The sequence below is a fragment of the Propithecus coquereli genome, unplaced genomic scaffold (assembly GCF_000956105.1).
Source record: "Propithecus coquereli isolate 6110/MARCELLA unplaced genomic scaffold, Pcoq_1.0 Scaffold107, whole genome shotgun sequence".
In the NCBI taxonomy this organism is placed as follows: domain Eukaryota; kingdom Metazoa; phylum Chordata; class Mammalia; order Primates; family Indriidae; genus Propithecus; species Propithecus coquereli.
Genome location: NW_012134636.1, coordinates 2253330 through 2269044, shown reverse-complemented (window position 1 = coordinate 2269044; position 15715 = coordinate 2253330). Strand labels below are relative to the sequence as shown.

Here is a 15715-nt window from a genome sequence, read left to right as displayed (position 1 = left end):
CTGGGGCTAAATGTGGCATTTCAGCCACCACAGTGGGCTGGTGATGAGGTAATTTTCTACAGGAGGTGCTTAGTCCCCCACATTCTGTTGAAGGGTTCAGGCCAGCCCAGCGTGTGCCTCCACTGTCGCAGGAGCTTCTACAAGGATCTAGTCCACCCTCGAGTTGATCTTTTAAGTTAGGGTGGTCACTGGCCATCAGCTGTCCTACTGCTTGCGTATCTTCCTAACTGGATATCCTGCCCCTATTCCATCTTGCTCAGAGCAGACTGATTTTCCTGGAACACCATGTTCATTGTGGAAGCAGGTGGCACATCGGAAAGAACACCGTACGAGGTGGGAGTCAAGAGACTGGGGTGGAAGTCCAAGCATCATTCCTGATGGCTGTGTGGCTTTGGGGAAAGCGTGGCCCTACTGGAGTTCGGTTTTTCTTCCAATAAAATAAAGCGTTCAGCCTCCCAGGGCTTAAAAGTCTTCCCAACTCTTTCATTAATTCTCTGGCCTCCGTCCTACAGAAAAAACCCAAACTTCTTAGGCCAACATAACCTGACCCCAAACCACCTTCTAGCCCTTTTGTTATGACCCCCCCCCATTGCCACCCTCCTCCAAGCCACCTGCCTCGCGCTCACACCGCTCTGCTTGCTACGACACGTTCCTTCCCAGCCCTGCCCAAGTCCACCACGTGCCTCTCTCACGGAGCCTCTTCTAGCACCCCAGCCCCAAGCCCCTCTAAAGTAAGTTCCTCCTCTCAACTGCTAGGACTCCTGCATACGCACCTCATTTGGCCCTCAGGGGTCACTGCCTGGGCATCTAATTAAATGAAGGACTCCAGAAAGTAGAGGATTCCTGGGGCCATAGAAACTTGAGGCAATAACCTTGGTACATTCTTGCAAGTCCTATGGGCTTGGCATAAAATAGCTTCATCTGCAGGTTATAAGAATTTTTATGCCCATCACTTCATTCTGGCCTCTGAGAGACAGGCTCTGAAGCAAGAGGGATGATTAGTGATGTGCCTAAAGCCAGTCAACTGGCAAAGAACTGTGCCAGTACCAGGCAGGGATCTGCCTCCAGGTCCGATCTGTTTCCCTCTCAGAACGGGCGTCCATTAAACTAGGGGCCAAAACCTGCCAGGGGAAGGCGAGGCAAGCTGCTGGGGTAAGAAACGCCAGGCCACGCTGAGTCGTCCAGCACCCAAAAGAAGTGACTGAAGTGTAACCACTGGCTGAAATTATCCCCACACTTGTTCCTTGGAGAGGACAGTTAGGAGCACGTGCTACCACACCTCCCGCACATTCCTCATCTGCGAAATGGGACCTTCCTCCCTGGGGAGGTGGGAGAATCACGTGAACCCGGCTCCCAGTGTGCTCCAGAGGTTTGTGAAGCCAGACCAGCACCAGTCCACGGAAAACAACGGAGCACCAGGACTGGAAAGGTCTTGGAGACCACCTAGTGACAACAGGTGAGAGGGAGAAAGGGGGGCTAAGCTGAGATCACACAGCAGCAAAGCCAGACCCAGACCCACTCTCCTCCCTCCCACCTAAACCAGGGCCATGCCCACTTGGGCACCTCCCTACACTGCCGTCCAGGGACAGCTGGAGCAGATGCATCATCCCCAGACAACCCAGCAATCTCTCAGGGCATTTGACCTCCACTGTTGATTTCTACCCAGAGGGCACAAACATTTCTAGTTCCCAAGGAATGTACATCAGCCCCACGGAAGCCAGGCCACCTCTGAGATGGAACTGCTGGTTTAAAACAAACACCAGGCTTCCTATATAAGGACCAGACAGCCACCGGGCACCACCTCTGCCAGGAATCCCAGGTAGGCACTCTCTCTACTCTTGGCATGTGCGTTTGCTCACGGGTTTAACCCACCGTGTGACTGCTGGCCGTTCAACTCCTCTGGGTCTCAGCAGGCCCATCTGAACAAAGGGGACGCTGGACAACCTAGGTTACTCAGGCTGCTCAGCGACAAAGCTTGGCTTAGGAGCTGCTCCCAATACCCCATGTCCCCCCAAGGGACCTTGCTGGTTCAGCTCCACCATCCCATGTTTAAAAACTTGCCACAAGCTCCTCAGGGCCTGGGCAAATGACACTGGGGCGGATACCCCAACCCCCACCACATCAAGTCCCACTGCCAAGCATCGTGCCCTGAATGGCCTTGGCAAAGACAGGACACACGTCCTTCGATTCTCTTCCACAATGGAGAAGGGGGCAGAGGGGAGCTCTTCTCTATTCAGCAGTCATGACCCAGGTCGACCCCTCACCCTGTCTGCTGGGCTTCTACCCAGCGAATTCTGAGGCAAATTGAAGAGACTGAGGCATGCTGCCTGGAGATCTTCTCTCCCCCAGGCCCGTCTGTCCCCAACCCAGCGGCAGCCATGCTCTCCCTGGGGACCATCTGCAGCCTCCTGCTCCTCAGTGTGCTCTGGGTAGACGTGGCCACAGCAGGCTCCAGCTTCCTGAGCCCCGAACATCAGAAGATCCAGGTGAGACCTCTCCCCACAAAACCGTACGTACTACTGCGGTATCTTGTTCCAGCCCTGCCACTTAGCAACCAGCTATGTGACAGTGGCTCAACCTCTCTGGGCTTCAGCCTTCTCCTAGAGCACAAAGGGGGACTCTGGGTCTAACCTCACTCTGTCTCTACAAGTATATGGGGGCTTAGGGTCCTAAAGAGAACATCTCCCCTTTCCAGCAGAGAAAGGAGTCTAAGAAGCCACCAGCCAAACTGCCCCGAGCTCTAGAAGGCTGGCTCCGCCCGGAAGACGGAAGCCAGGCAGAAGGGGCAGAGGATGAACTGGAAATCCGGGTCAGTACCTCTGCGATTTTATGCTTTTGGGGCAGTTAAGGGAATGGGGTAGGAGGGAAGGAGGGCAGGCAGATGGCTATGAACAGGGACCCATCTACAAACTACTCAAGGTTATAAAACAGCACTAAAATAGCTGAGCTCTGGGCTCTATTTTGCCCATTAAGAGAAAACCGGGAGAATTAACTCTGCCTCAACAGAATGGGGTGCGGGAGCCACGGGCCGAGGAGAGAGGGCGCTAGCAGACTCCAGGTGATTTCAAAGGCAGCAGTGACAAAGACATCCAGGAATAAACAGCCAGAGACTGAAGATGTTTCTCTGCAGAAAGCTTTTACTCTGGGGCGTCAGTGCTTTGAGGTGGAACTCCGGCCTGGCGAGCTGCCGCCAGCACTCAGCGCCCTTGTGCACGAGGGGGCGGATCAGACTGATTTTTGCTCTGACAAATCTTGCATGGGGCAAGGAGCAAGTTTAGAGACAACTCAAGGATTGGGAGGAAGTAAAGGTATCTTACAGGGTTGTCCACGTGACCTTCCTGAAAGGTTGGCTGTGGTTCAGGGGATGGTTTCTACAAGTGACACCTTTGTACAGCTAAACCAGGATTCCCCTGGGCAGTACTTACTAATGGCAATTACTATAAGCTGTGCTTGTGTATAGCAATTTCAGCTCTAACCATTCCACCCTTATTACGGATCATCTAATCTCTACAACAACCTGTGAGGTAAGCAGGGCTGGTGATATTATTACCATTTTATAGACAAGGAGCAGAAGTTCAGAGAGGTGAGCTCACTTGCCCGCGGTACCACAGCCAGTGTGTGGCATAGATGGGGCGCCAGGTCAGGGCTGACTCTAGCCCCCAAGCCCTGTCCTCCTCCTCACTGGTCTGGTGAACAGAGTGCACGGTGGCCCAGGAGTGGGCTCTTCCTCCCTGAGAAACAGCTGAAGTGTGTCCCCCTTGGCCTCCCTGTACCTATGTACTGGCCCCTCCTCTGGTCAAGCATGAATGCCAACCTCAAGCTCCCCAGACCCCTGCCCTCTGACACTCATCGGAGCCTAAAGGTCTTCTCAGACCCTTCCTCCCCCACCTCGCTAGGTACCATCTGCATGGCCTGCAAATCTTTACACCTACGCCAGGCACCGCCCTGGTGACCGCCAGCTACAGCGGTGGGCAGGCATCCCTGCCAGACGGGCTCCACACTAGCCCAGATGGGGGCGGCTGATGGTGCAAGACAGGGCTGGGGTAGCGGGAAGCTTCCAGTTTCCACGAGAGCTAAACTTGGAAGAAATGACCCACGCTGCCTCCACTGGAACCAGCATCTGAAAGGCCTAGGAGGTGCTGGGGCTGGCAGAGATGGGGTGAGGTAGCCAGCAAAACCCTCCCAGGGCCCCGTCTCTTATTTCAGGCCCCACTTCCCTCCAAACGTTTTCCCCCAAAATCCAGTTTCAGAGCAGAAGAGTTTGGAGACCAAGTCCCATCCCACTGGACTGAGGCCAAGAGGGAAGAGGCTTTTGCACGTCACACGAAGGCCAGTCTCCTGTCCAGCCCTCCCCACGCTGCCTTTCACTTGCCCCGGCGGCCCAGCAGTTCCCCAGATGGGCGCTCGCTGTTTCCTCCGGCCTCGGGGGGTGGAAGGAGAAAAGCACGCACTTACTTAAGACAGGAATCGGAAGGCTCCAAGCTCCCCAAAATAATCCAGCCTGTCATCCCCACTGCACTCCGCCTTCACAGTAGAGATAAGGGCAGGGGGTAAACTTGAGAAAGGGAGCGAGCCGCTATCTGTTGTCTTAGAATGTCTTCGCGATGTTTCCTCATCTGTAAAATAGGAATCGTGGGGAGGCGCCGAGGACACGCTGTTGCCGCAATGGGACTGAAAGGGGTTCCAGGCTGGGTGGATTTAGTCCTTAGCCACCAGCTCCCTGGGCTTCTGCTGTGAGGACCAGACGACCTAGAGCTGCCTTCCAGCTGACTGCTCAGACATCTCAGTGACCAACACAGCCAGGCACTGACGTAGCTACTGGCAAAACAGAGATGGTCTCTGCTCTTGAGGAGAGAAAAACCTGTGATGAGGCGGCAGAGCTCTCCCCGTTTACCCAAAACTCTGCGCTCCAGTGAATCATCCAGAGGATGCCTGGAAAACAGGAAAGACAGGCGCTCCCTGTAGGAGGGAAGAAACAGAGGCACAGAAAGGAAGGACTTGGCCCAGAGCATCTTCCTAGGAAAAAGTCAGCTTCCTTTTGATTTTCCACAGAACGAGGAAAGGCCTATGTATATAAGAGGAAAAATACCTAGAAAAGGAGAAAGGGGAGAGGAAAAACAAACAAAAAAGTAAAAAGAGGTAGGGGCAGAGGACGGGGAGAAACGGTCACAGGCTACTGCTCTGTATGCCAGGTAGAGCCACCACCCCCCAAAAACCTCCCCGCCAGGGCCTGCTACCATTGGTGATTCAACCTTTTGTCTTCAAAATTGCAAGGGAGAAAAAACTTATACTAGGGGACTCCACAGCTTTTATCAGCAATCCCCTAAGGGCTAAGGCTAGGCTACAAGGAATGAGACTGCAAGGTGGGTGTATCCTAAAGATGGTGAGAGGGGGCTGGGCACGGTGCCTCATGCCTACACTCTCAGCAGTTTGAAAGGCCAAGGCGGGAGGATCACTTGAGCCCAGGAGTTCACGCCACTTCGCTCCAGCCTGGGCAACACAGCAAGACTCTGTCTAAAAAAAAAAAAAAAAAAAAATAGTGAGAGGGGAGGTAAGACATGGGCCTAAGAAGGCAGAGTAAAACCCGGCTGAGATTGGGACTGTCGCTACCCCTTTGAAGAGAGAGTGGGAGAGTCCAGAGCCTCCTTTGTGATAGGGGTGTGTGATGTCTGACACCTCTTGCGTCCTCCCTGTCCCACCTCCTAGTTCAACGCCCCCTTCGATGTTGGAATCAAGCTCTCAGGGGCTCAGTACCAGCAGCACAGCCAGGCCCTGGGGAAGTTTCTTGAGGACATCCTGTGGGAAGAGGCCAAAGGTAAGTCCTAGCCTGGGTCAGGTGAATTCAGTTTCCTTGGGAGTCTCAAACATGGGCGATTTTTTTCCCCAGCCCCTGCCTCTCAGAAAGAGCTTCCAATTCCTCTTTCGCAGATATCTGTAGGACAGGGGTGGGGCTGGTATTGGTGAGCATAAAGTCTCTGTGTTCAAAGGACACTAGGTTCCAAAACCTAGTACATTAACTAGCTTTCAGGCCCAGTTGAACCCCAATTTTCGTAACTGCAAAACGGAGCTAACACTATTGTGAGAGTATAAAGTCACTGATGTTAAAACACCTTTAATGTATAACTTTACTCCACAAACAAAAGGAATCATTGCCACAATAGCATTCAGAACAGGCTCCACAGTAAGTTAAGCAAAGGATTTTTGGTTTTGTTTTGAATGCCCTGTCTTGTAAAAAAAAAAAAAAAAAGAAAGAAAAGAAATGAAACCAGCCAGCTTGCTCCTGGATTGAGGTGACAGAAATACCTGCCTCTTGGAAGCTCACACTACAACCTGCAGAGCACTGTCCTCACTAACATGGCGACCCCCTCCACTCCCCAACCCTGGGTAGCTGGGGGCAGCACCCAGAATGCTACACAGATAAGGAAACAAGAGCTGTGCTGTATGCCCAAGGTCACAACAGTCCACTCTCTGACTCCAAGGCCCATGCTTTCCCCAACCTTCCCCCTACCCCCATTATAACCTGGCACCTCCAAAGTCACCATCGTGGAAGCAAAGCCACCTTCGATGGCACTGGCAGGATGGTGGACCCAGAATTGATTTGACCTCTTGCTTTTCAGAGGTCCCCGCTGACAGATGATCACCTACAAGACTGGCTCACCTCCCTGTTGTCCTCCCAGGCTTGGAAGCTCTCATCTGGCTTTTAGATCGCTTCTGCAACAACTCCCAGTACTGCTGTACTAGCTCAGGAGGAAAATAAATGTTCAAACTGTATGCTGAATTCTCAAAATGGGAATTTATTTAACCAAAGAGGAAAATTTCACATTTCACTTGGAAAAAATCAAAAAAACAAATAAATAAAACAATTCTTGGTCTATGGTCAGTGGGAAGAGACATGTAGCAAGGCAGGTATGCATGCTTAGAAAACCAAAGTGAACCAACTCATTCAAGCAGATTAACTATTTCCTGTGTGTATTGTATTATATGTACAACAGAAGGTTTCTTGAGGAGGAAGAGGAAGAGAGAAAGGGGGGAAAGAGGGAAACGAGAAGAGAGGAAGTACAAAGACACAGTTCCTTGAAATATCAGCTTCCTGAGCGCAAGGCTGCATTGATAGTTTATTAACAACCAGCAAGGGCTGTGTGGACAAAGAAACTCCAGGTGACATTATCAGAGCCAATATACACCCAAGATCAACAAGAGGAAGAAGAGAATGCCAAAGAATAAATTTGGAGACATAAGTGAGGTGCCCAACAATAGCTCTAGGCCACTGTTAGCCAGGGTTGAAATAACCACCTTCTTTCCTCCCGGTCCACTACTGAAAAGGCCTGGCAAAGCAGGCACCTCACGTGGGCAAGGCTGGCCATTGTCTCGATTGCTTCACTGATACGACACAGGTATCCCAGAACACTTCCCCATCTCCAGCTCACAGGTGAGATGAGCCTTGATCCTTAAATTTCACAACGTAATTCCAGTCAAGACACCAGTCTTCCTAGGAGTGCCAGTCATGTCCCCCTTAGTGTAAACGTGTGGATTAACACTGGTTTCTGAGTGCCGGTGATGATGGACGGGACACATCACTGGGGGGAGGGAAAGCCAAAGAGCAGGGAGGCCCCAGTCATAGGCACTACTAACCTGCCAATTCACACATCTGAACACTTATTAAACATGGAGGAAACCCTCTGCAGATGCAGAGGTGGGGTAATGTCCACACTCCGGAAAACCCTATCACAGAGGGCTCCAGGAGCCCAGCGTCTCCTCTAGTAAAACTCTGGCCACCTACCATGCACAGCGCTGACCACTGATGAGACTCGGCATGCTCACCAAAACCCAACTGCCATCTCTCATGCAGGAACTGTGTGAGGTCTGCGGAACGTCTCGGAAGTGCAGAACCCTGGGCCCCAGCCCTACTCTATCAGGATGTAAATTTAACAAGATCCCCAGGCTACTAAGTGGCAGCACAGCACACTGCAGAGCCAGGCGGCTCCGCCTTGCATGGAACAGGTGTTGGCTATCATAAAACTCTTAAGACAATTCAGATCTGGCCAGGTGGGGTCCTGGACAAAGCTGGGAACACATGAAAAAGTGCCCCATTTGCTTGCTTAGCTTCCCCCAATCTCTCTAGTGCAGCTCTGTGAACTCCATGTCTGTCCCTTGGGCAGACACCACACATATATACAAATTCCATTTCTAAGACAACTATATAGATACCTGACTTTATGACTATATATATAGTGACTTAGTTCACTGTCCTTGCTCCCAAAAGCACCTGCATCTAAGCCTCAATAATAACCATGGATGGAAAGATTTTGTCATCACTAAAAGAATTTAAGGTATTGAAGAGTAGGTAAAGCAAGGGAAAAGAGAGAAAGGAAGTAGAAGTGAATTTCCTCTGCTTCTCTAGATAGCCAGCACCCTCCCTCCCCAGGCACCCAGCACAAGCGTATGCAGGGATCAACACACTTGTCCTGGAACTTAACCGTATCTCAGCTGTCACTTAGTAGGGGCGCAACCCTGATCATCACTAACCACGCGCACAGCCCTCTTCTCAACAGCTACAGAAGAGCATCCAAGGCCCAGGTGTGGTCACAGTGGCCCCGGAAACCAGCTCCTGACCTGGAGAAAAAGAATCCACTGATTGGTTGTGGGGAGGATAGGTACCAGAGCCTGGACCGATGCTGGTCACCTGATGCTTCCCCACCAAAGACAAGAATTTACTTCTCTCCCAAAGGACTCACAGGCATTCTCTCCCCCTTGCCCAGGTCATTCATGCAACAGATACTGAACACCCACTTTGGTCTGGGCACTCTCATCTGTGCCAGGCAACAAGGTGTGGTGCAAAGCTATGGGCTTTGGTTTCAGAACTGAATTTGAATACCAACTGTGTGATCCAGACTAAGATACTGAATTTCCCGGGCTCCTCACATGTAAAATACCTACACCTCGCTGGGTAACTGTCAAGACTGAACACACTATCTCACAGGAGAGTAGCTGGCACAGGGCCTGGTACATAGTGGCACTCAATTCTTGTAACAGCCACCATTTACTGCACTCCTGCTGTGTACCAGGCACTGTTCTAAATACTTGTATAGATTAATGTAATTTCAGCTAATTTCTACAGCAAGCCTACAGACAAGGAAGAAAACTAAAGTTCAGAGAAATTAAGTAACTTTCCCAAGGTCACACGGCAAGTACACGGCAAACACATTAGCAGAGCTGTAGCACGCAGGTGCATGCTTTCTCCAACATATTCTACTACCTCTCAATGTTGCTTCCTTTGCCCTACTGCCTAGGATGCACGGGATTTCTGGCTGTTTTTTTTTTTTTTAATTTTTGATTTTCCTTCATAATGCACTGGGTGAACCTGGTGGTGGGGTGAGGCCAATTTCAAGTCAACAATCAGCAGAAATAAAACTTATCAAGGGAAATGGTTCAGGGACACCCTTGAGAAAATGTATCATTTCAAACAGGTTCCTATGTCAGCTTTCTTAAACCTACTGCTTCACGTGTTATACCACTAACTTAAGGGTTTCTGAAGTGGGGTTATGTACCTCTGGGGTGAGCAAGATATCTGCTGGAGGAAAAAGGTTCTCCTTATGAAAAACTTCTACTTTGTGTTGTATAATAGCATTATGTATTTAACTTATTATACACTTACAGGCGGGTGCTCAGAAATTCTGCAACGGCGCGCAGACAGAAGAGTTGAAACACCTACACTGAGCTACCTTCCTTACTCTGAACACACTTTCCAACATCATGGACAAATGAGCATTCACAGTGACCATGAAAGGCAAGGGACTGGCTGGCCACCAATCACCATCTTTGACAGTTTGCTTGTTCAATCACTGTATATTCCAGTGGCTATTTGCCCTTATTTTATAAAAATGAATGTGCTGACAGTAAATAATTAGTATCAGTCCCAACCTTAATACAGAGAGAAGATGGAAACACCAGAAACGCCAAGAGCAAATCTTCAGCCACAATAGACTATCCCCAAGGAAGTCAATTATTTGTTCAACTGGAAGGAACTGAGACAAAGTTAGGAACATGCTGAAAATACGTAATCAATGACTGCACCCAAAAATGAGGCAGCAAGAGATTATGAATTTGTTTAGCATTCTTGGACAAGAGCCTTCCTTTTTACATGTAGGTTTACTTTTTGGCTTGTGCACTTGTGTTCAGGAATACCTTAGTACAAAATAAGAGGACTCCAAGTAGCAAAACAGAATTTCCTTCAAAGTTTACCCAGAGGCATCAGGAGTTCAGTCCAAAGCCCACAGTACAACTGATTCATCAACGCCCCCGGGGACTAGATTTTTCTTCCTCCTACTGCCTTGCTCTAGAAACAAAAAAAGAAAAGAAGGTATCTATGTACTTTTCAAAGGTTAAGAAGAAGCAGTGCATCTGAGTTCCCAGGCATTAACATGAGTTAATGTTCCACGGCAGAACTTTTAAGAAGGTATCATATAGTCTTATATATGATTTTTATGGAGAAAGACACACATATACTTGAGAAAGTCTCCAGATATTTGGATTCTCAGGTTACAAAGCTGGCCAACAACCAGACTAAACCATTGCATCACTCAGAGAAATCTACACAAACACAGAGAGCCTAGGAATTGGCTAGAGAATCCATCACTTTATTTACAGAAAAAGATGGCCAAACAGGGGAAAATAATACAGAGGCATTCCAGCAGCACAGCAAAAACAATCAAGTCAGCCATCCAAAAAAACTGAATCAAAAACAATGCCGACCAGCATTCACGCCCACACGGGTAAGGTTTCACTGTGTAAAAGCACATAAATGATAATCCTAAATCCTAGAGAGAAAAGTAGATAGCACCTTGTGCTTTTCCTTGGCAGGTGGACTGCATAGGCTCGGAGACCTTCATCTAGTCTTTTCATCCTCTAATGCAGGGTTAGTTGGTTTCACGTGGAGGCAGTATTGACTTAAAGGGCTTGCTGTAGAGGAGATGGCTATGGTGCAGTTCACTTGGGTGACAATAAAGCACTTTGATGTACTTAGCAGCCCCCCAAATCTTCCAAGTAGGAGACCAAGGTCCCCCTGATTCCCCACATGGGCAAATTTGAGGCACAGGCAACATAACAGCACAGCTGATCCATGGAAGATGGACAGTGAACCAAGGCCTACTTCCCAGGCCAGTTACTTGTGTACCAGGGCAAGAAGGAAATACCATATATGAAACATTAAATCCATTCTATTTTAGCTTACAAGGCTCAAATGTGCTTCCAATACACCTAGAGGAATCCACCATAAGTGATGGATTTTACAATTTAAGCCTCCAAGAAACACATGTCTAAGGGACTCCAGGTGGCCTATTTGTCTCACTGCAGGAGATGAGGGTGAAGGATCCTTTATAAACAAAGTGTAGAGCCTCCTCACACTTAACCCTTGGCCATTATAATCTCTAGGGCCTGTAATGAGTATACCTTTACAAGGCACCCGCAGGGAGCGGAGCAGAGCTTAGAACGTGGGATGACACAGTTGCTCAAAAGTTGAAGGAGAGTCTCTCACTTCTAAAACACAGAGAAAGACAGGACACAGAAGAGGCAAAGGCAGGGGAGGCACCCGGAAGGAGGAGGAGAGGGACTGATATATTTATAGACACCAGGCCTGCTTGCTCTGCATAGGCAATATAACATGGCTGAGCTGCCCGAGCAGAGATTTGGAGACTGAAACTGATTGACCTCTCAACCTGGGTGGGACATACAGGGGCTGAGACATGGGTGAAACAGAAGGATTATTTTTGGTCAAGTGTTTCAGAGAAGAGGGCAAAAAGGGAGGCTGGGACCCCTGACACCAAACTAGCAGGTAGCTTCTGCTGTAAACTGAGCCTTTATCCATTTAACACACCCAAAAAGTGTCCTGGGGACATAAGTAAGCAGGGACTACCTCCTTTGGGGTCCTCTTCCCCAAGAAGGCCTCTTCCTTGAGTCCCCCAGGCTGTCCTGGATCTCCATCAGCCAGGACTTCCACGGACAACGAGTGCCCCTCTGCACACCTCCACGCTGATGGCAGCAGGACCAATGAGACCAGTAGCCAAAGTCCCTCCACCTGTGCTGATGCTGGAGTGGACACCGGAACAGTGACAGCCAAATTGAAGAGTTACCCAAGAAAGGAGGATGACTTCACTTTCACTGGTTGCAAGAAAATAAACCTCTGAGACAGGTGTCCAGTGAGTTTCCCAAGAGATTTCCCACTTGGGAGTTCATTTTTAGAACTGAGAACCAGGAACTGAGTTACACACCCACATGTGCTTAGCCGAGGAGGAGGGCGGCTTTATTCACAGACTGCTCAAAAATACAGGCTGCAGAGAACAGGACTTGGACTGGCAAACTCTTCTTCTTCACTGCCTACCCTGGAGTATTTTGGCTGGGTGGCCAAACCCTGATGCTATCTGGGGCAGTGACACCCTCATCCCACATCCACTCCACCCACCCCACCCAGCAGCCAGAAGCTGAAGCCTTATGATGAGGTTTCGAGGAAACATCCTGTCCTGGTTTTCTCTGTTCCAACGGGCTCTCCAAACACATCCTTGACCTGGGGCACAGGCAGAGTTCAAACCCAGCCTGTGTTATGTCAGGCCGCTGGTGACCCTAGAGGGTTTGAAGAGAAAAGGAAGAAGGTTCCAAACCAAGTTCACTCAAGACAAATCAACCTTCATGCTCACCCTAGGTTTACATGCTTTACATTAAGAAAATGCAACAAAAAATTTGTCCTGATTTCTTAAAAACATAAAATGGGAATTTTATGACCTTTTCCAGGAGACTCCTGATTGTGCCCTTTCTGCTTAAAGATTGTAGAGGCGACTGGTGTTCTCACGCAAGGTGGCCAAGGTGCGGGAGAGCGGCTGATCTTTGACCCTGGCAATCTCGCGAACTGTATGCAAGGCCAGGCCCGGGTGGGCATACTGGCAAAGGCTTTTGGGAACCTGGAAGATATCAAGCATTCATAACATCACTGTGTCTTCTGTGCACAGCCATAATATAGAATTCCCTCCCTGTCCCTTCCCCAGCAAGGACCTCTTTGGGGCTGCCCTGTAGAGACCCCTTTACCTGCAGGTGCAGGGAGAGTCCTAGTCATGGGGGGCTCTGGGTGAGCAGGGTCCCACGCTTCCTTGGACTACCCTCTACAGGGTAGGGCTTTGCACTGCCTGGAAGAGAGTGGTTACCCTTCAGCTTCTCAGCTCCCTAAACTTTTGGTTCTGCAGAGCAACAATGAGGAGATATCTACATAGCCCAGGGTGGGACTTGGAAGTCACTGGGGCTCTGGCCCTGCCAACCTTGTAAGGGTGACCACCCACCTCCCCATCTTCTCCCCTCTGGGCCTCAACTCAGCCTGAAGACACCCCTACCTGGCGAGGAAGGAAGTAGGGAGCGTCAGTTTCCACAATGATTCTGTCCAGTGGGATCTGTTTCAGAGCATCCCGGGCCTCCCAGGCAGAGGAGTATGTCAGGACTGCCGTGAAGCCCACAGACATGTTGGGAAAGTACTTCAACAGGGGCTCAATGACCGGATAGCTGCCGGTGAAGCAATGCCTAGAGGAGAGAACTCCAGGTCAGGGCTCGCTCACAGTCCCCTCTGCAGCAACTCCAAGCCCTTCTACATCTAGAGGGGCTTTTAAATAACTCCCAGATATAGAGAGACTGCCTCCAAGGGACAGCTCCACAGTAAACAAGTCAAGAGCTGGCTCCAACACAGTAAGAGCCAAGGTGACGCTGGGTGAGCGACACTCGGCAACCCCCTCTCACACTGCAGACTACTACAGTCACTCGGGACGACCACCACAAAGAGTACACAGCAACAGTACAGGGGCAGGGTGTGCTTATAACACAAAAAAAGAAGCAGAATGAAAAACTGTAGCCCCTCTGAGAGGACTACAGCACGTAAAACGTACCGATGTAATCAAATGAAGTGGAAGGAAATAAAAAATGAAAATACTAGGGAGTGGGACTATTGGTGAATTTTCTTCTCTTAATTTGATATCTGTTCATGTTCTTGGTGCAATATATATGGTTAACCAATCTAGAAATTCAGGGCTTCCTCTAGCCACACCATGTTGGGTCATCTCAGCCCTGGTCTACCTGCCACCATTTGATTTCCTTTAAAGGCAGCTCAAAATGAAGCAATGAGAAGCCAGCCAACCCAGAGGAGCTGAGGGACTGCCTCATCGGCGTGCGCACTCCACGGCCAGGGGTTGGAGGCTTCACTCGCTCTGCTTCGGCACCCAAAAGGCCTGGCGGCCCCATCCCCCATCTTTCCCACTCCTGCCCCCATCTGATAAGACCTAGTTGGGTTCTGGACTCCTTGCTTTTCAGCTAACCCTCTCTCGCCCATCTCTAAGGAGCCAGCTCGGGCATCGCTTCCTGACCCTTCACTGGGCTGACCTGAGAGGCCCTTGCTCCGGCTCCCTAAGCACTTGGGCCCACCTCAGTCCCACACCCAAGTACACAGAAGCCACCAGGAGACCCATCTGTCTCCTGGCAGCTCCTCCAAGTGTCCCCAGAGAAAAGCCAATGCCTAGAACGTACATGTGGTAGGAGTTCACAGAGAGTTTATCAAACTGAACTTAACCCCCAGATGCCACTCAGATAAAACACATCCTAGACTTTACCGATATTAGTAACGGGGGAAAAGGAGCTTTCAAATTCAAAAAAGGAAAGAAAATGTCTTTTCAAGTACCCTCGAAGGTTCTCTGTGTGCTAAACCACCAGATCCCATAGTCACTCCCAGGAACTGTAGTCCTCATTTCTGAGAACTGAGATTCCATGTCAGCCCGCCACCCAAGAAGCGGGGCACAAGAGGCCCTTCCTGCTCGCTAGTGATTTAGGGCTTCAGGTTGAACCATATGGAATTGCCATTTTGTAAGCAATGGTCAAATATCAGAAATTTCATGCAGTTCAACCTAATACTTAATTCTTTGGAAAAGCTAGGATGTAAAGATAGATTATCATTTCTCTCCTCACTGAGTTTTCATTTTTCCAACTAACGCCCTAGACAGAGGGAAGTTTCTTTCATTTGCCCGCTGAAGTTCCAGCCTTCTAACCTATGGATCTTGTAGTCAGAGGGCACAAATTTTTTCATGATGTCTAGCAGATCTTCATCAGCTTCTCGGCAGTGGATCACCAAGGGCTTCTTTAGAGACACAGCCAGCTGTAGTTGTCTCTCGAATACCTAGGAGAAGACACAGCGACAACACCTGCTGGTTAGTGGCACTTCAGAAGTCCGTTACCTCTGGAACACCCAGTCCAATGGGCACCCCCCACTGTCTCTAATTCTTGATTTTTAAGCTATATAATGTAATAATAATGGCTAATGCTCATTGGGCGCTTACTATAAAGCCAGGTAGTACTCAGAACACTTCAGGTGTATTATAAACTGTAATCCTCACAACCACCCTGAGGTGGGTACCACTAATGTCAGCACCTCAAGCAGTGAGGCCAAAGAACTTACAGCTAGTAAGCTGTAGTGCCCGGATTCAAATTTGAACCCAGGCAGTAACCACTGTGCAATGCTCATTTCAGGGGGCAGGGCAGGGCTCTAGAACATCAAGTACGCAGTTAATGTCCTTCACCTCACTGTCCCCACCTCCACTCCCAAGAGGTATCAGCTTCCAGACCTTTCACTACACAGAGCTGTGTGTGTGTGTGTCTGTAGCTCTAGCATAATGACTGGCTCTCAGAAGGCATCTTTCAA

General features: G+C 49.6%; 2 protein-coding genes across 4 annotated transcripts in view; one reads left to right on the top strand and one right to left on the bottom strand.

Moving 5' to 3' along the window:
- Positions 1–1674: 1674 nt before the first annotated feature.
- Positions 1675–6771, top strand: GHRL (ghrelin/obestatin prepropeptide). 2 transcript variants are annotated; one of them, XM_012647188.1, is made up of 5 exons: positions 1675–1819; positions 2350–2486; positions 2696–2809; positions 5707–5815; positions 6618–6771. In XM_012647188.1, exons 2-5 carry the CDS (start codon positions 2379–2381, stop codon positions 6635–6637), a joined length of 351 nt encoding a protein of 116 aa, XP_012502642.1. In that variant the 5' UTR covers positions 1675–1819; positions 2350–2378; the 3' UTR covers positions 6638–6771. The 2 variants fall into 2 exon arrangements, with proteins under 2 accessions (XP_012502642.1, XP_012502650.1); XM_012647196.1 differs by having other exon boundaries at positions 1742–1745.
- Positions 6772–10616: 3845 nt separating this feature from the next.
- Positions 10617–15715, bottom strand: part of TATDN2 (TatD DNase domain containing 2) — a 29554-nt gene continuing 24455 nt past the window's right edge. For both annotated transcript variants that reach the window (XM_012647281.1, XM_012647290.1), the window contains 4 exons: positions 15066–15193; positions 13374–13557; positions 12775–12950; positions 10617–12615 (listed from right to left, as the gene is read on the bottom strand). In XM_012647281.1, the coding sequence (XP_012502735.1) occupies positions 12810–12950; positions 13374–13557; positions 15066–15193 (453 nt within the window). In that variant the 3' untranslated portion in view covers positions 10617–12615; positions 12775–12809. The remainder of the gene's footprint in view (positions 12616–12774; positions 12951–13373; positions 13558–15065; positions 15194–15715) is intronic.